General features: G+C 41.5%; 1 protein-coding gene across 6 annotated transcripts in view; it reads left to right on the top strand.

The window, feature by feature from the left end:
- Positions 1–15,902, top strand: part of PDE7A (phosphodiesterase 7A) — a 131,382-nt gene that overhangs the window by 96,026 nt on the left and 19,454 nt on the right. For 5 of the 6 annotated variants that reach the window (XM_002710533.6, XM_008255575.5, XM_089336270.1 and 2 more), the window contains 4 exons: positions 361–512; positions 2,375–2,438; positions 6,863–6,958; positions 9,568–9,668. In XM_002710533.6, coding sequence (XP_002710579.1) covers positions 361–512; positions 2,375–2,438; positions 6,863–6,958; positions 9,568–9,668 — 413 coding nt within the window. The remainder of the gene's footprint in view (positions 1–360; positions 513–2,374; positions 2,439–6,862; positions 6,959–9,567; positions 9,669–15,902) is intronic. The other variant, XM_089336271.1, reaches the window with a different exon arrangement.

Raw genomic sequence — 15,902 nt, 5'->3', positions numbered from 1 at the left:
CTCGCTTTCAAGTAATTTGAAACTAGATTTTTTGTGTGTTTTTGCTCCATGTTTATATATGAATAATGTGTTAGAGTGATCAAGTGAGAGGTCAGAGTTCTTGGAAGTTAAAAAAAGATTGTTAAGCAGCCACAGTCTTCATTATGTTTCTGAATGTTGTCGAAATTGGCTATTTTCCTTTCAATCTTAATTCTTCAATTGAAAATAGAAATAAAATAACCTTCTCTTCTCTCCTAGGAATATGGTTTAGTGAAGAATGAATTTTTGAACATACTTGCTCCTAACTAAGAGAAGTATTGTTGAAATGGCATATGCCCATTTGTGACTTGCAGTTCTCACCTGTCACTCCTCTTATTTCAGCTCAATCTGAGATTGAAGTATCTGTCTCTGCAAGGAATATCAGGAGGTTACTAAGTTTCCAGCGATATCTTAGATCTTCACGCTTTTTTCGTGGTACTACTGTTTCAAGTTCTCTAAACATTTTAGATGATGATTACAATGGACAAGCCAAGGTATGTGCAACTTTTCAAGAAAACAGTATTTTGATAGATTTACTGAAGCTCTTTTTTTTTGGTTTTGAAAATTGAGCTCAATTTTTAGTTTTTTTCCTTATAGAAGCTGTTCATTTTACAATTAGGTGTGCCAGCACAAGGAACATTTCTGAAATAACTAAATTATGAAAATATTTCATTTACTATAATATTAAGTGACATGCAGACCAGTAAAACATTATAAGGTCACACAGATTCCTAATGCTTGGAACACTATAGAGATTACCTGACCTAGTGTGTGTATTCTATTGATAGGGACATATTTAAAGATGTCTTGAGAAGGTCAAGATTAAATGAGCTTGTTTCTGACCAGATGAAGATCTTTAATAATCTTAAATTTTTAATTGTATTTTAACTTATTCTTTGACTTAGTATTTACAGACCAGATTCTGTAAGTTTATGTTGATGTGGCTGAGGTACCTTCTTTATGATTACATTAAAGTGAAAAAATTTCCTTCCCTGTTTAATAAATCAATGGAATTGGCCGGCGCCGCGGCTCACTAGGCTAATCCTCCGCCTAGCGGCGCTGGCACACCGGGTTCTAGTCCCGGTCGGGGCGCCGGATTCTGTCCCGGTTGCCCCTCTTCCAGGCCAGCCCTCTGCTGTGGCCAGGGAGTGCAGTGGAGGATGGCCCAGGTGCTTGGGCCCTGCACCCCATGGGAGACCAGGAAAAGCACCTGGCTCCTGGCTCCTGCCATCGGATCAGCGCGGTGCACCGGCTGCAGCGCGCCGGCCGCGGCGGCCATTGGAGGGTGAACCAACGGCAAAGGAAGACCTTTCTCTCTGTCTCTCTCTCTCACTGTCCACTCTGCCTGTCCAAAAAAAAAAAAAAAAAAATCAATGGAATGTGTTCATACTTTAAATTTTAACAACTTTACATGTTTTGCTTTTTAGAATGAGAATGTTGACCTATGTATCATTGGTTGTTATTAGTGCTATCATAATTAACAATCTCTACTAGTAGCATCATAGTGTTGCTTGTGTCAGTTTTTTCATAAATGTATACAGTGATGAATTTTTTGGGTACAAAATAAGTTTTCTCTTACAGAGGGCTCCAAAATAATCGGGTTATGACTCTGTGGTATAAAATACTTGGATGTCAGGATGTTCGTGGGATACATTTGCTTGGCTGACATGCACACCATCCTAAAAGTTGATGTAGTAAATTCTATTATTTTATAAGGAAATTGAAAGAATATAAATGAAGTTGGGAGTGTATTTTAAGGAATGAGTAGCAGACAATTTAAGCATGGTATGTCATCACTGTCAGTGTTTGGGTTCCAAAATCAGATGCCAGAGATCCTAGATCTATCACTTTTTTCTTACTTTTTGCCTGCTTTCCCATCTATAAGATAAATGCTGAAAACAGTTTTGATGTGAATAGTCAGGGTGAGTAAAGTACTTATAACAGCATTGGTGATACAGTAAGTAGTAGAGCAAGAACTTTTAAGAGCAGTTGTTGCAAGATTCAAGATGCAGGTTCTAGGTCATGCAACATATGAATCCCACTTCTGTGATGTTAAATTACGTTAGAATCCTTCAAAGTTTCTAGAGAAGTAGATGTAAGTTGAGAAAAACTGCCCTTTCCTGTACATTCATTAACTGAAAAGTGAAATAATGTTTCCTTTTCCAAATAAAATTTATCCCTTTGGACATTTTTTATGCCAATTAGAGATTAAAGAAGTCATGATTGAAAAGGGAATGATACTTGGTATTTCTTAAACCATCACTTTCAATTTTCATTAACTTGTATATGGACTATTTGCAAAAAGAGAATGTTGTTGAAATTAAATTACAGTAGGAATGTCTGGTTTTTGTTTCAGTGTATGCTTGAAAAAGTTGGAAATTGGAATTTTGATATCTTTCTATTTGATAGACTAACAAATGGTAAGTGAAAAATTTGACTTACTCAAGTTAATGTAGTCTTAGATTACTGTGTTGATGGTAGAGCCACCAGTGGGTTGTTGCTTTTCATTTACTTAGGTTATTAGCCCTCTGCAGGCATAGGGAGCGTCATTTTGTCCTCTTTTTTTTAGTGTCTTTTTCTTTCTTTCTTTCTTTTTTTTTTTTTTTTTTTTTTTTTTTGACAGGCATAGTTAGACAGTGAGAGAGAGACAGGGAGAGACAGAGAGAAAGGTTTTCCTTTTCCATTGGTTCACCCCTCAAGTGGCCTGCTACGGCCAGCATGTTGCACCGATCCGAAGCCAGGAGCCAGGTGCTTCTTCCTGGTCTCCCATGCGGGTGCAGGACCCAAGCACTTGGGCCATCCTCCACTGCCTTCCCGGGCCACAGCAGAGAGCGGGACTGGAAGAGGAGCAACCGGGACTAGAACCCGGGGTGCTGGCACCACAGGCGGAGGATTAGCCTAGTGAGCCACGGCTCCGGCAGTGACTTTTTCTAAAGAAAAAAACCTTGAGAATTAGTCTCAGTTTTACATTTTGATTATTAACGCTTTGCAGTAATGAAAAGCCAATCCTCCTGCTCATCACAGAGACTTGACAGATTAATGGCTGGCATTATTAATAACCCAAAGTCAATATCATTGTCTCATTATGTTCTTCATTTTTCTTTTTATTTGGTTTCTTTTAGCTTGTGGTCTTTTTTTTTTTTTTTTTAATTTGACAGGCAGAGTTAGACAGAGAAAGAGAGAGAGAGAGAGAGAGAGAGAGAGAAAGGTCTTCCTTCTGTTGGTTCACCCCCCAAATGGCTGCCACGGCCTGTGCACTGCGTCAATCCAAAGCCAGGAGCCAGGTGTTTCCTCCTGGTCTCCCATGGGGTGCAGGGGCCCAAGCACTTGGGCCATCCTCCACTACTGCCCTCCCAAGCCACAGCAGAGAGCTGGACTGGAAGAGGAGCAACTGGGACTAGAACCTGGTGCCCATATGGGATGCCGGCGCCACAGTCGGAGGATTAACCTAGTGAGCCGCGGCACTGGCCCTTCGCTTGTGGTCTTTTATGATGTCGTCTTTTGATGTTGTGTTCCTGTTGGGATAGTCCAGATTGAATGGTGGGTCAACTACCTGCTGAGAGGGAAGCTCTCAGGCCTGTCTTTGCATACTTCTGAGATGGCATGATACGATCAGCAGCATTAGTTCCCTCTGGCACTGGAATGGGGAAGAGTTTGTAGCTAATTTAGGAGGATTTATCAGAATCTACAGGGTAGGGGTAATTTTAAAAGATATGCCCACAGGTGATTCTGATGTGCTTATCCCCTCTTGTATTTAGTTTAGTTTTGTTTTGGGAATTATAGTTTCCGTGCTATTTAGGAACAGGAGTAGATTCTCTTTGGGAATCATTTTTTTACCTCAGATCAAATATTTGGCCTATTTCTTAGTGCTACCTGTGATTCAGTGTGTACCTCTTTTGTCTGCATAGCTCTTCAACAAAATGAGAATGTATACTGGAAGTCACTGCAGTTTAAAGTGATGAAATGAGTATTTGGTTCATTGTCATACTTTGAAATCATCTGCTTTTTTCTTATTTCACTTTGGAGTAAAGTTTCTTTCATAAGGGAACCAAATATGTAAAATAGGCAAGCGAATACAGCTTTATCTTGGGAATCAGTATAAATCTGCTAGTATTACTGCATTATTTCCTCTACACTGTAAGCCAGTTTATAGCAAAAACTCTCTCTCTGCACACCTTGGGCTTGTCTATTCACTGTTGACAGAAAATAAACTGGACTGGTCTTGGCCAAATGGTGAAGACGGTGACGGTCACCTTCAGCAGCAAAGCCATCCACCCTGCTTCCCTGCCTTTTTGTTCTACTCTTTTTCTAATTCCCGCCCACTGATAGAGTGTCCTGTTCCTCACCCTGCCCTCACATTGACCCTTCTGTTCAAGAAAGGTTCCAACGTCATTTTACACAGTTGGCCATCTCCTTGAAAATATAGGTAGTGAAATATCAGGCGCGGCACCTTCTGTTTGATTGGGAAATTCCCCTTTCGTAACTCAACACAAATATTACCTTAGTTATTATCTCAAGATAAATATAGACGAAACAATGCCACCCTTACCACCCTCAAGGCTTAGCCTTATATAAACTCTTAACAGCTCATAGCCTATAATTAGGCTACTGGGATGCCTGTCATTTGTTGAAATAGTCGATTGTTCTCTAAATCTTTTTTTTTTAACTTTTCTTTAATGAATATAAATTTCCAAAGTACAGCTTATGGATTACAATGGCTCCCCCCGCCCCATAACTTCACTCCCACCTGCACCCCTCCCCTTTCCCACTCCCTCTCCCCTTCCTCTAAATCTTATTTTTAAAAAGTGCATGTGCTGCTAGTTAGGAGGCTTGATACCAAGAGTGGTGTAGGATGGACAGCAGCAACAGCCAGCAACCTTCATGAGTTAAATGGACCCTCTGTGTTCCCTTTGACAACCTCCTCCTTGAACTGAATTTGTGGAGAACGTGGCTGAATGGTTTCTTCTTGGGCTTGATTCCAGATCATTTGGAGCTAGTAAAAACTGCTACTGCTTAGCCACTCATCTTGATTTTGCAGGTGGTGAATACACATGCAGTTAACTACAGATAACCAAAGTAACAGGCATTCCCTACCTTGTTGGTACAGGCCCCTACCTTGTTACAGGTACAGATCCCTACCTTTTTGCCTCCACAAAAGAAAGTAATTTTTTAATAGTTTTCTTTACAGAGATGAGAGTTGAATGATATGATAACAGCAAGATAGAGTTTATCACCCCTGAAAGCTGTTTGGTTGGCCAAGACACCAGCTGCCAGGCCTGTGTCATAGTCATAGCCTAATTTTGCCAGTGCTTAGTGAAGACCACTTTCCAAAGACTATTGAGAGCTTCTTTGCCTTAGGCAGTCATATCCTTTGGTATATTTTTATGAGGGTAGTGTTTCTATAAATTTCTATAAATTGAATTTTCTTTTCCCCCCAAAAAAATCTATTTCCATTTTAAAAAGTTCTGTGCCTGTATGGTTTTTTGTTGTTGTTGTTATTGTTGTTTTTCTTTAAGATTTATTTATTTGCTTGAAAGGCAGAGTTACAGAGAGACAAAGGCAGAGAGAGAGGTATTCCATCTGCTGGTTCACTCCCCAGTTGGCTGCAATGGCTGGAGCTGCTCTGATCTGAAGCTAGGGGCCATGAGCTTCCTCTGGGTCTCCCATACGGGTGCAGGGGCCCAAGGGCTTGTGCCATGTTCTGCTTTTCCAGGCCACAGCAGAGAGATGGATCGGAAGTGGAGCAGCCTGGACTCAAACCAGCACCCACATGGGTGCAGCAGGCAGTGGCTTAACCCACTATACCACAGTGCCAGCCCCTGTGCTTGCATTTTGTTTAACACAACTAACTTCTGTTGTTTTAAAAATATTTTCTTGACTTGTGTTTTTATTGACTGGTATTAAAAAATCCTCAGTTGGTATTTTGCGAATTGAAAAGGGGGAAAAAATGTTGCCCGAACATTTCTAATTCTGTATGGGTAGTACATTTGAATACACTGGATCTCGTCAGATTCCTTTAAGGTTCTTTCTGGGGACATTACATGTGTCTCTTACTGCTGTTTGCCTGAATTCCAGAATAGGATATTTTGCTATTTGATTCAGATTTCTCAATACTTATTTTAGACCCTACAAATTGGTAATCTGTTAAATTTGGAAAAAGATTTTGGGAGGACCCTATGATAATGATGATAGGCAAAATGAATATGTACATGCACAAAGAAAAGGTGTATGGTCATAACGATAGTGGTAGAGTTCCGCCCGTTCTGTGAATCTTCCTTTCTCCAGCAACAAGCGGATCCTCTGCTGCAAGTAAGGAAAGGGCCAGTGGTTGAGTTCAGAGTCTTGAGGATCTGAAGGCAGCCAGTGATCCATCCTCCTTGTCCTCTGTGGATAAGAATGAACACAGCCTTCGCCCCCTGAAGCTGCCCGTGAGGCGGAGTGCTCTGAGCCAGCCCTTGTCAGTTAAGCAAGGCAGAAGAGGGCATGGAACAGAAGTGTGTTGGAGGTCAAATTAGCTAATTCAGCAGGGGGCACTTTGCAGTCTTCTGCTACTGACGTATTTTGGTGCCTTTTAAAAAAATTAGCTTATTTGAAAATGTTTATCTTCCAGTTCTTTGGTTCTGGAAAGCTTAAACAGCAAAAAATTTACTTTTTCTTAAAGAGTAGAGCAAAGATATTACATTGAAATTCATAACAGGTAAAATCAGAAGCTATAAATGGTAGGTAAACAAAAAGGAATTAGTACTCTTCTCTCCATGTTTTTTACTCAGAAATCCATATTGGAAGCATATTATAATCATGTTAGCTTGTATTTCCCACTAATTAATATCTCTTTTCTTTTTAGGGAATAGTCTAGTAAGCTTAACCTTTCATTTATTTAGTCTTCATGGATTAATTGAGTACTTCCATTTAGATATGATGAAACTTCGCAGATTTTTAGGTACGTAATTAACCCATTTAATGGCAACAAACTTATACAAGAACTTGTTAAATTTTATATTGGTTACATTAGTTAGTGCTCTGTAACAAACCACCCAAAATTACCAGCTTAGGCTACACATTTGTCTAGCTGTTGTGTGTATAGAGCTGTTCAGAGCTTCTGTGTAGTTGAGATCATTTGTGCACCTGCAGTCAGCAACAGGTAGCTGCACATTGGATTTTCAGTCTTTGCCTGGGACCTAAGGTGTGACACTGGATCTGACCTGGCTTAGTTCTTTAACAATTAAAAAGAGCCAGAGTAGTTTGTCACTATAATAAGTTCACATTAAAGACAAGAAACATTTATTTTAGCTTGTTCAAATAGCAATGCAGTTTTCTGAGAGAGAGCTGAGGAGTACAGGCTGCTGTAGCACCACACTCAGAGCTGGCCCCTCTCTTTTTTTAAAAAAAATTATTTAGTTATTTGAGAGGCATAGTTATAGACAGAGAGGGAAAGACAGAGAGAAAGGTCTTTCATCTGTTGGTTCACTCCCCAAATGGCCGCAGTTGTTGGGGCTGGGCCGATCCTGAGCCAGGAGCTTCTTCCAGGTCTCCCATGCAGATGCAGGGGCCCAAACACTTGGGCCATCTTCTGCTGCTTTCCCAGGCCATGTAAGAGAGCTGGATCAGAAGAGGAGCAGCCAGGATACATGGGGATACTGGCGGCACCATGTGGGATGCTGGCACCGCAGGCGGAAGATTAACCTACTGTGCCACAGCGCCGGCCCCCAGAGCTGGCCCCTCTCTTGTCTGCAGCATTCTGTGGACCAGAACAGACTGGGGATGAGCTGTGCCTCCTGGTGGCAAAAGCAGCAGAATCTCAAAGTGACAGATGCAGGGAATTAGTGAAAAATTGGGGTTGTTTTGCGTTCAATTTCTTAGATCAACCGCGGCCTGCTAACCAAGATAATACAATGTCTGTACTTTCCTAAGTGTGAGGCCAAAACTTTAAAAGATCAGGCATGTTGCATTTAGATATGTTCTGTATCTGATCCCTGAAATCTCTTTAAAATAAACTGTGAGGATTATGAATATGTTTATATGTGCAGGGTGATATTTACATAATATTGCTCTGCTAGGAAATGTTTCACTAAGTTAAAAAATATTTAGAAAATGTTAAGGAGATCAAGATTCTCTCTTATTTTATTTTAAGGAAGCAGATAATTTTTTCCCTCTTCAGTATGAAACTAATAGAAACTTGTTCTAGCAATCTTGAGAAACTTTTTAATGTATATTTATTTATAATTAGTATACCTGTAACCTACTTATAAATTATAAAAACACATAAAAAGGTAAAAAGGTATTTAAAAAGCTATTTAATTAAAAATTTTTAAAGATTTTATTTATTTGAGAGACAGAGTTAGAGAGAAAGGGAGAGACAGAGAGAGAGGTCTTCTATCCTCTGGTTCACTCCCCAAATGGCCACAACACCTGGAGCTGGGAACTCAATTTAGATCTCCCAAGTGGGTGGCAGGAACCCAGTTACTTAAGCTACCATTGCTGACTCCCAGGATCTGCATTAACAGGAACCTAGAGTTAGGAGCTGGAGCCAGGAATCAAACCCAGGTACTATGATAATAGGATGTAGATGTCTTGATGACTAGATTAAATACTCATCTCTTAAAAAGTTATTTTAAAGGATATGATCAAGGTATATGCAGAATCCTAATGCTCGTTCCCCATCACCAGTGGGTTGTATTTACCATGTTCTAGTAGAATAGCTTTGCTTTGCATTGCTGTGGTATGCTGTTGGAGCCATAGAGCAGGCTTGGTGGCAGGGAAGTCTAGCTGCATCCCTACCCTAGTCTGCTCTTTCATGACTGCATACCAGCCACTGTGCAAGAAGGTAGGATTAACGGAAAACCCATTCCTTCTATTGAAAAACTGATTCCACATCCAGAATTTATATCTCACTGGTGACACGCCAATAGTATTACCTTTATATACTCCAATATCTGCTGTTACCTTCACAAAGATGGTTGATAGCTTCTGTTTTCTGCTGAATTTCCAGTACTGAGAACAGTACCAGGCACAGTATTTGTTGCCTGAATTGCACCAATGTATTTAACTGTGGAAGTGTTTTTTAAACTAAAAGGAGTTGGTGGAGTTTGACATGATAGATTGACAATATAAAAGACATAAAGAAAAAATAAATAACCTACTTTACAAGTGTCACATGGATATATTTCCAAATGAGTTAGGTTTCAGTTTGATGTCATTTCTTTGGGTATATGGTCATGCACTGCATAACTGCATTTCAGTCAAGGATGGACCCCATATATGATGATGGTCCCCTAAGATTGTATGGCCCAGTGATGCTGCAGCCATCTCAGTATGGATGATGTATGCACAGTAAGGAAACTGCCTAATGACACGTTTCCCAGAATGTGTCCCTGCCGTTAAGTGATGCGTTACTACTGTACATATGATCGGGAGATGATTATCATCTCTCTGAATCCAGACAGTTACGGGGATAGCAAAAAATATGAATGGGTCACTTGTAATTATGACAAATTTGTGCTCTTACATGCTCCCACTTACATTAAAACTGAGATCTTTTCTCTGATGCAGTTATGATTCAAGAGGATTATCACAGTCAAAACCCTTACCACAATGCAGTCCATGCTGCAGATGTTACTCAGGCCATGCACTGTTACCTAAAAGAACCGAAGGTAAGTGGCTGATGTTTGTTTTAGGTGAAAAATCATACGAAGAGTCCTCTAAGTTAGTGGCTGGACTCAAAATCAGAGTCTTCCTTCATAAGAATGAGGTCCAACTTGACCGAGTTTCTGAAGTGGCTGTATTTGTCAGTGCAGCAACCGGGAAATCTGGGCGATGGTCGAGAGAGAGGCAGGAGAAGCCTGACGAAGGCCCTGATCGCTCAAGACCTTGCATGTGGTGTGACGGCATCTGACACTTAGAGCCAGGGCAGGGAAGGGGCTATGGGAGGAAAGTGGGAGGCTTCAGGAGATTAGCCTTGCTGTGCCGTGAAAATAAAGTAAGCAAGGTCAGAAAGCATGGATACCTGCCAGGAACTCACTCACTGCTCCCTGGGAGAGGGCCTGGTGGCCTTGTGGAAAGAGAGAAGTGGGTCATTTGTAACATCTCTTGGGGACTGGAATGAACTGGGTGTGTGTTTGTATGCATCTCGGGGAAGGAAATAGAGGAGCCACTTTGTCCTGGTTTGGGCAGTAGAGCAGAAGGTAGACGTCTTCGGCGAGGGCGGGGGGTATGTGCAGAGATGTGCGGCTCCATCTGGCCATGTGGCGTGGAATGGATTTGTGTGATATCCAGGTAGAGATGTCTGAGAGAGAGATGGATAAAAGAACCTGAGGTAGGGGAAGGAAATCAGAGTTGAGATATGATTTAGGAAACATGGGCTGCTCGTGCCAATGAAAGCCATGTCTGCCGGCGCACATTTGAGGTGTATGTATCATGACTTTTTTTTTTTTAATCAACTTTATCATGGTATAACTTTGATGCAGTATTAAAATATATTGGGTTTATTTTTTTGTATTTAATTTTGGCAAATGTATATTCCCATGTACTCAAATTAATCACCAAGCAGTCTGGCAAATGGAACTACAGAGATAAATTCTCTGAGGTGTGGAGGAGGGTTAAACTGGACAGAGACGCTGCCCCGACTTCTGCACCCAGCTGAAGCCAGGGGTGAGGAAATTGGGGTGGAGCCAGTGAGCGTGGTGGGGAGACGTGGACAGAAATGAGTGCAAATGTGATCTTAGACACTCTGTGCCTGTGTAGCTCTGTCCATGCTTACCTCAAACATCTCTCATCGTGAACACTGAGTGCCCAACTCCCTTCCCCCTCATCGTAGTTTACATTTAAAAGTCGGCATTTTAAAAGTGAGTTCTAAAAACGTTGAAGCTGTAAGACCGACTCTTTTACTTCCCAGGCCGTGACATAGCATCGTATTCCTGAGTGTTTGTACTCATTAATTCAGTGCCTGCTCACTGAGCATCTGCTACATGCCAGGCACTCTACTGGTGCTGGGCACGCGGTGGCTCCGTGAGGCTTATGTCCTGGGGAGTGGGAGCGTAGTCGTTGAAGACATGGACGAGTAGGATTTTGACATTCTCTGCAGTAACCACTGCTATGAAGAAACCAAAGCAGAGTAGTGTGCTGGAGAGTGACCAGGAGTATGGCAAGAGTTCTCAGTGGTTGGAAGCTTTTCCGCTGAAACTCAGAGTCAACCATAGAACACTCCAGGCGCAGAGAGAGTTGTGAAAGGCCTAAGTCTATTCAGAGAGACTTCCTGCATGTTCAAAGGTACTTCAAAAGACTCACTGAAGAAATGGAATTTAAAAAGTCAATCTTGGTGCAAAAAAAAGGTTTGAAATCCACACATAGTTTTTTCATGATTTTACATTTTCTAACATACTGCTGTATTTACTGAGAAATTTGTTTACGGCTTATGATTTATATGAAGAGCTGAATATTTGGCTCTTTCTCTAAGTGAAAAAAGAAATATTCCAGGCCCAAGAAATTACTGGAAATTCAAGGAACTGACCCTTCTCTCTGTACATGCATCATCTCTAAATTTCAATGTTTATGCTTTGTGTCCTTAAGGCTGAACTTGGATTAGAAAGCATTTTTCACAGTTGAGCCTAATATCTCATTTATTTATTGACACAATGATAACATTCATAGTTGTGAGCTGAGAAGGAAGTTGTGATTTCCCCTTTTTTCTCATTTTAGTGTTTAATCTCGTGTTTGTATAAGTTTAAATTAATTGCATACTTAATCAGAAACTCTACTCAAACTAGGCCTGGATAAAAACCACTTGCACATGTTGCAGAGAGACATCTGCTCTGATGCTGAACCTCTCTCAGTCTTGCGGTACCATTCCCTGCCCCATCCTGCACTGCATGTAAGACAGGTTGCATGCCTGCTAGTTGTTGATGACAAAGTGTAAGACATGAATGTTGAACTCTGAAATCTTAGTTGTGGAACATGGTGGAAACTAATGTGGACACCACAAGACGGTGAACCCAAATCCCCAACCATACCCCCAGCAGGTGATTTTGTCTGTCTGCCCACAAATGTACACCATCTCCTAGAATAATACCAGCACGAGGTAGGTGCTCAGTAAATGAATTACATTAATGAATGGATGTTGCTCTATGGCTGTAATCTTTAAAATTGAGTAGGTTTTCTTTAAGTATAATGATTCTCTGTTTTCACACTTCTAGATTGTTCCTGATTTTACTATTACAGCTACTACTGTATAAGCCCTCAGTTTGCTTTTTGCTTCCTGAGTGAGGGATCTTTCCTTTAGTAGGCTCTCCAGGCTGACATAATATATCAAGAATCTGGGTACTTTGAAATACTCTTCTCAGTGACCAAACCACTTTAATTATTACCCTCAGCAAGGCATCAGGATTTCAGTTAGCTCTTTTCTGCTATTAGATATATGTATTTTTTATTTTGAACTTAGTTTTTTTTTTTCCTTTGTATTTCTTCTTTCTTTATCTCAGTCTGTCTAGGCACTAGTCATTTCCTACAAAATATTTTCCCAGGTATGTGTTTGAATTTTAATTTCACTTTTGGGTTTACCTTTCCCTGTGTTTCTCCACATCATTGCCTCTAAAATTATTTTGAAATTGATTGACATCTTGTTTCAAATGAATTAGACACATGTAATAACCATTACAGTAGGAAGTCTAGCAAGCAATGAAACAAATAGGTTTTTTGTTGAGCAAAGGAAAATTAGCCATGTAATCAGTTTCTGTTTTGTTAGAAAAGGACTCTGCTGATAGTTTTACAGAGTCATGTAAAATCTGACTTTCATGTACATTATATGATTTGCAGTTTCTTCTCCAACTTTCATTGCCAACTATGTTGCAGAATGGAAATAACATTTATCTTTTTCAAAATGTACTCTATAAAGTTATATTAATGTTATTGAATTCCTTGTCTTTGTTATAATACTAGTAAACTTTTCTTTCTGATGAAAGACATTTTATAAAATGCTACATTTTTTGAGTTGAACTTTCCTTTTTTGCATATGTAGTTTGTTTCCAAGCTTATCCCTTTACAGAACTTTGTTTTTTAAAAAAAATTTAATTTGATAAGTACACACACACACACACACACACACACAAAGAGCTCCCATTGGGTAGAAGCTGAGAACTCATTCTGTGTCTCCCATGTGAGTGGCAGGGGCCCAACCACTTGAGCCAGGGCTGCTGTCTCTTAGGGTGTCTATTAGCAGGAGCTGAGCTGGGACTCAAATCCAGGAATTTGGCATCCCAAGCAGTAGCTTAACTGCCAGGCCATCCCTCCTCATAGAAATTCAATAATTCGTTTGTTCTTCCTATTTTTATGGGTTAACTCTTTAAGATCCCTGAGATTGTTTGATGCCATACGTAGTCATACATTAAATTTTTAAATAAGTTCAATTCTGGATTACTGTATTCTCTCTGGATGATGTTTCTTTGGTGAATTTTAGTTCTCTGTTGTAGTTACGATACTATAGTATTTTGCACATTGCTTAGTAAATTACATGTTCATCAGCCAAGCATACGTGTGCCCACATATGTATACATAATACAAAAATACATCCTAGACATTCTTTACCTTCAACCAGCTTACAATTTCCCAGGAGATTCCAGCCCTCAGTGATTTTTCTGACTGAGATGCGCTTAACACAGGGGATAGAAAAAGATCCATTCCGCCTAGCGGCGCCGGCACACCGGGTTCTAGTCCCGGTCGGGGCGCCGGATTCTGTCCCGGTTGCCCCGCTTCCAGGCCAGCTCTCTGCTGTGGCCCGGGAGTGCAGTGGAGGATGGCCCAGGTGCTTGGGCCCTGCACCCCATGGGAGACCAGGAAAAGCACCTAGCTCCTGGCTCCTGCCATCGGATCAGCGCGGTGCGCTGGCTGCAGCACGCCGGCCGCGGCGGCCATTGGAGGGTGAACCAACGGCAAAGGAAGACCTTTCTCTCTGTCTCTCTCTCTCACTGTCCACTCTGCCTGTCAAAAAAAAAAAAAAAAAAAAAAAAAAAAAAAAAAAAAAAGAAAAAGATCCATTCCGATATAGAAAGAAAATAGTAGAACTTGAATGTAAATTTATTTTTTATCCCACAGTGGTAAGTTTTTCAATTTTCATAATCATTTTACAATATGAAATATATGTTAGTTCAGTAGCACAGTCTGTAGGTAACATTGCTTCGCTGGGTGCCGTGGTGGCGGGTGTGTCAAGTGCAGTAGAAACAGTTTGTCCTTGGTAGGGAGGGGGCTGATGAGAGCAGGATTGGGTCTTGTGAGAGGAGAAGTTTGCCAGAAAATGAGCGGCAGTTCATCAGAAGCAGTGATCTACTCAAGGTGATCATTTTCTGATCATTGAAAATTCCAAGCTAATAATAAACTTTTGTTTACTCTAATAGTTTGCTGTGTCAGATATGTTTGATGACGATTACTGAGAGCAAAATATAATAATTCCTGTCTTAAAAGGTTGTGTTTTTCTGTCATGCACATATTATGTATATCATTCTGAACATATCCATCCACTAGGAAAAGATTTTATTATACACTTTAAAAAAAAAGTGTGTGTTTATTTAAAAGGCTGAGAGAGAGGGAGAGATGGATCTTCTGTCTTTTGGTTCACTCCCCAGATGGCCACAATGGCCAGCGCTGGGCCAGGCTGAAACCAGAAGCAAAAGATCTTCCAGGTCTCCCACATGGGTGCAGGGGTCCAAACACTTTGGCCACATTCAGCTGCTTTCCCAGGCCATTAGCAGGGACCTCGATTGGAAGTGGAAGACCAGGACATGAAGCAGTGCCCATATGGGATGCTGGCATTGTAGGTGGCGGCCTAACCTGCAACACCACACCACCAGCCCCCAAATAATTTTTTTTAAGTGGTAAGTAAGGTCGCAAAGTTTAATGAAGAGAGTATACTTGATATGCCAGGTGGGCATCTCAATAAAGAACTGAGAACATCATTTTTCTTTTTTAATACTTATTTATTTTTTATTTAAAAGGCAGTTACGGCCGGTGCCGTGGCTCACTAGGCTAATCCTCCGCCTGCGGTGCTGGCACACTGGGTTCTAGTCCCAGTCGGGGCGCCGGATTCTTTCCCGGTTGCCCCTCTTCCAGGCCAGCTCTCTGCTGTGGCCCGGGAAGGCAGTGGAGGATGGCCCAAGTGCTTGGGCCCTGCACCCCATGGGAGACCAGGAGAAGCACCTGGCTCCTGCCTTTGGATCAGCGCGATGCGCTGGCCGCAGCGTGCCGGCCGCGGCGGCCATTGGAGGGTGAACCAACAGCAAAGGAAGACCTTTCTCTCTCTCACTATCCACTCTGCCTGTCAAAAAAAAAAAAAAAAAAAGGCAGTTACAGAGAAAGGGAGAGACAGAGAGAGAGGTCTTCCATCCACTGGTTCACTCCCCAAATGGCTGCACTGGCCAGGGCTGGTCCAGGCCAAAGCTAAGAGCCCAGAACTCCATCCAAGGTGGCAGGTGCTCCGCTACCTTCCCAGGTGCCTTATCAGGGAATGGATCGGAAGCAGAGCAACCAGGACTGGGACTAGTTCTCTAATACAGGATGCTAGTGTCACAAGCAGTGGCTTAACATGCCATGACACTGCCCCCTGTGTTTTTCTTTTTTAAAGCCTTTATTCCCACCAAAAGAACGATTTATACTTTAGCTACAATTCTAGTTAGGCTCATTAACGATGAAGCAGTAGAAAGATGAGCTCTATAAACTCCATGTGAGCAGGGACACTGTGGTATCACACCCCGCCCCAGTGTCGTGATGAGACCAGCACCTAGCAGGCACTGGGTGGTGGTCCTGACCAATCTGCCTGGACAAAAGGGGGAGGAGACTGTCATTGCCGCTGGCTGCTGCTTCGCAGCGGCTGCACTGGTGTAGTTTGTTTCAGACATGTTTGT

The sequence above is a fragment of the Oryctolagus cuniculus genome, chromosome 6 (genome assembly GCF_051225735.1).
Source record: "Oryctolagus cuniculus isolate XC-2025 breed Fujian yellow rabbit chromosome 6, ASM5122573v1, whole genome shotgun sequence".
Taxonomy (NCBI): Eukaryota; Metazoa; Chordata; class Mammalia; order Lagomorpha; family Leporidae; genus Oryctolagus; species Oryctolagus cuniculus.
The sequence above is the reverse complement of the archived record's forward strand: the minus strand, read 5'-3'. Positions and strand labels throughout refer to the sequence as shown.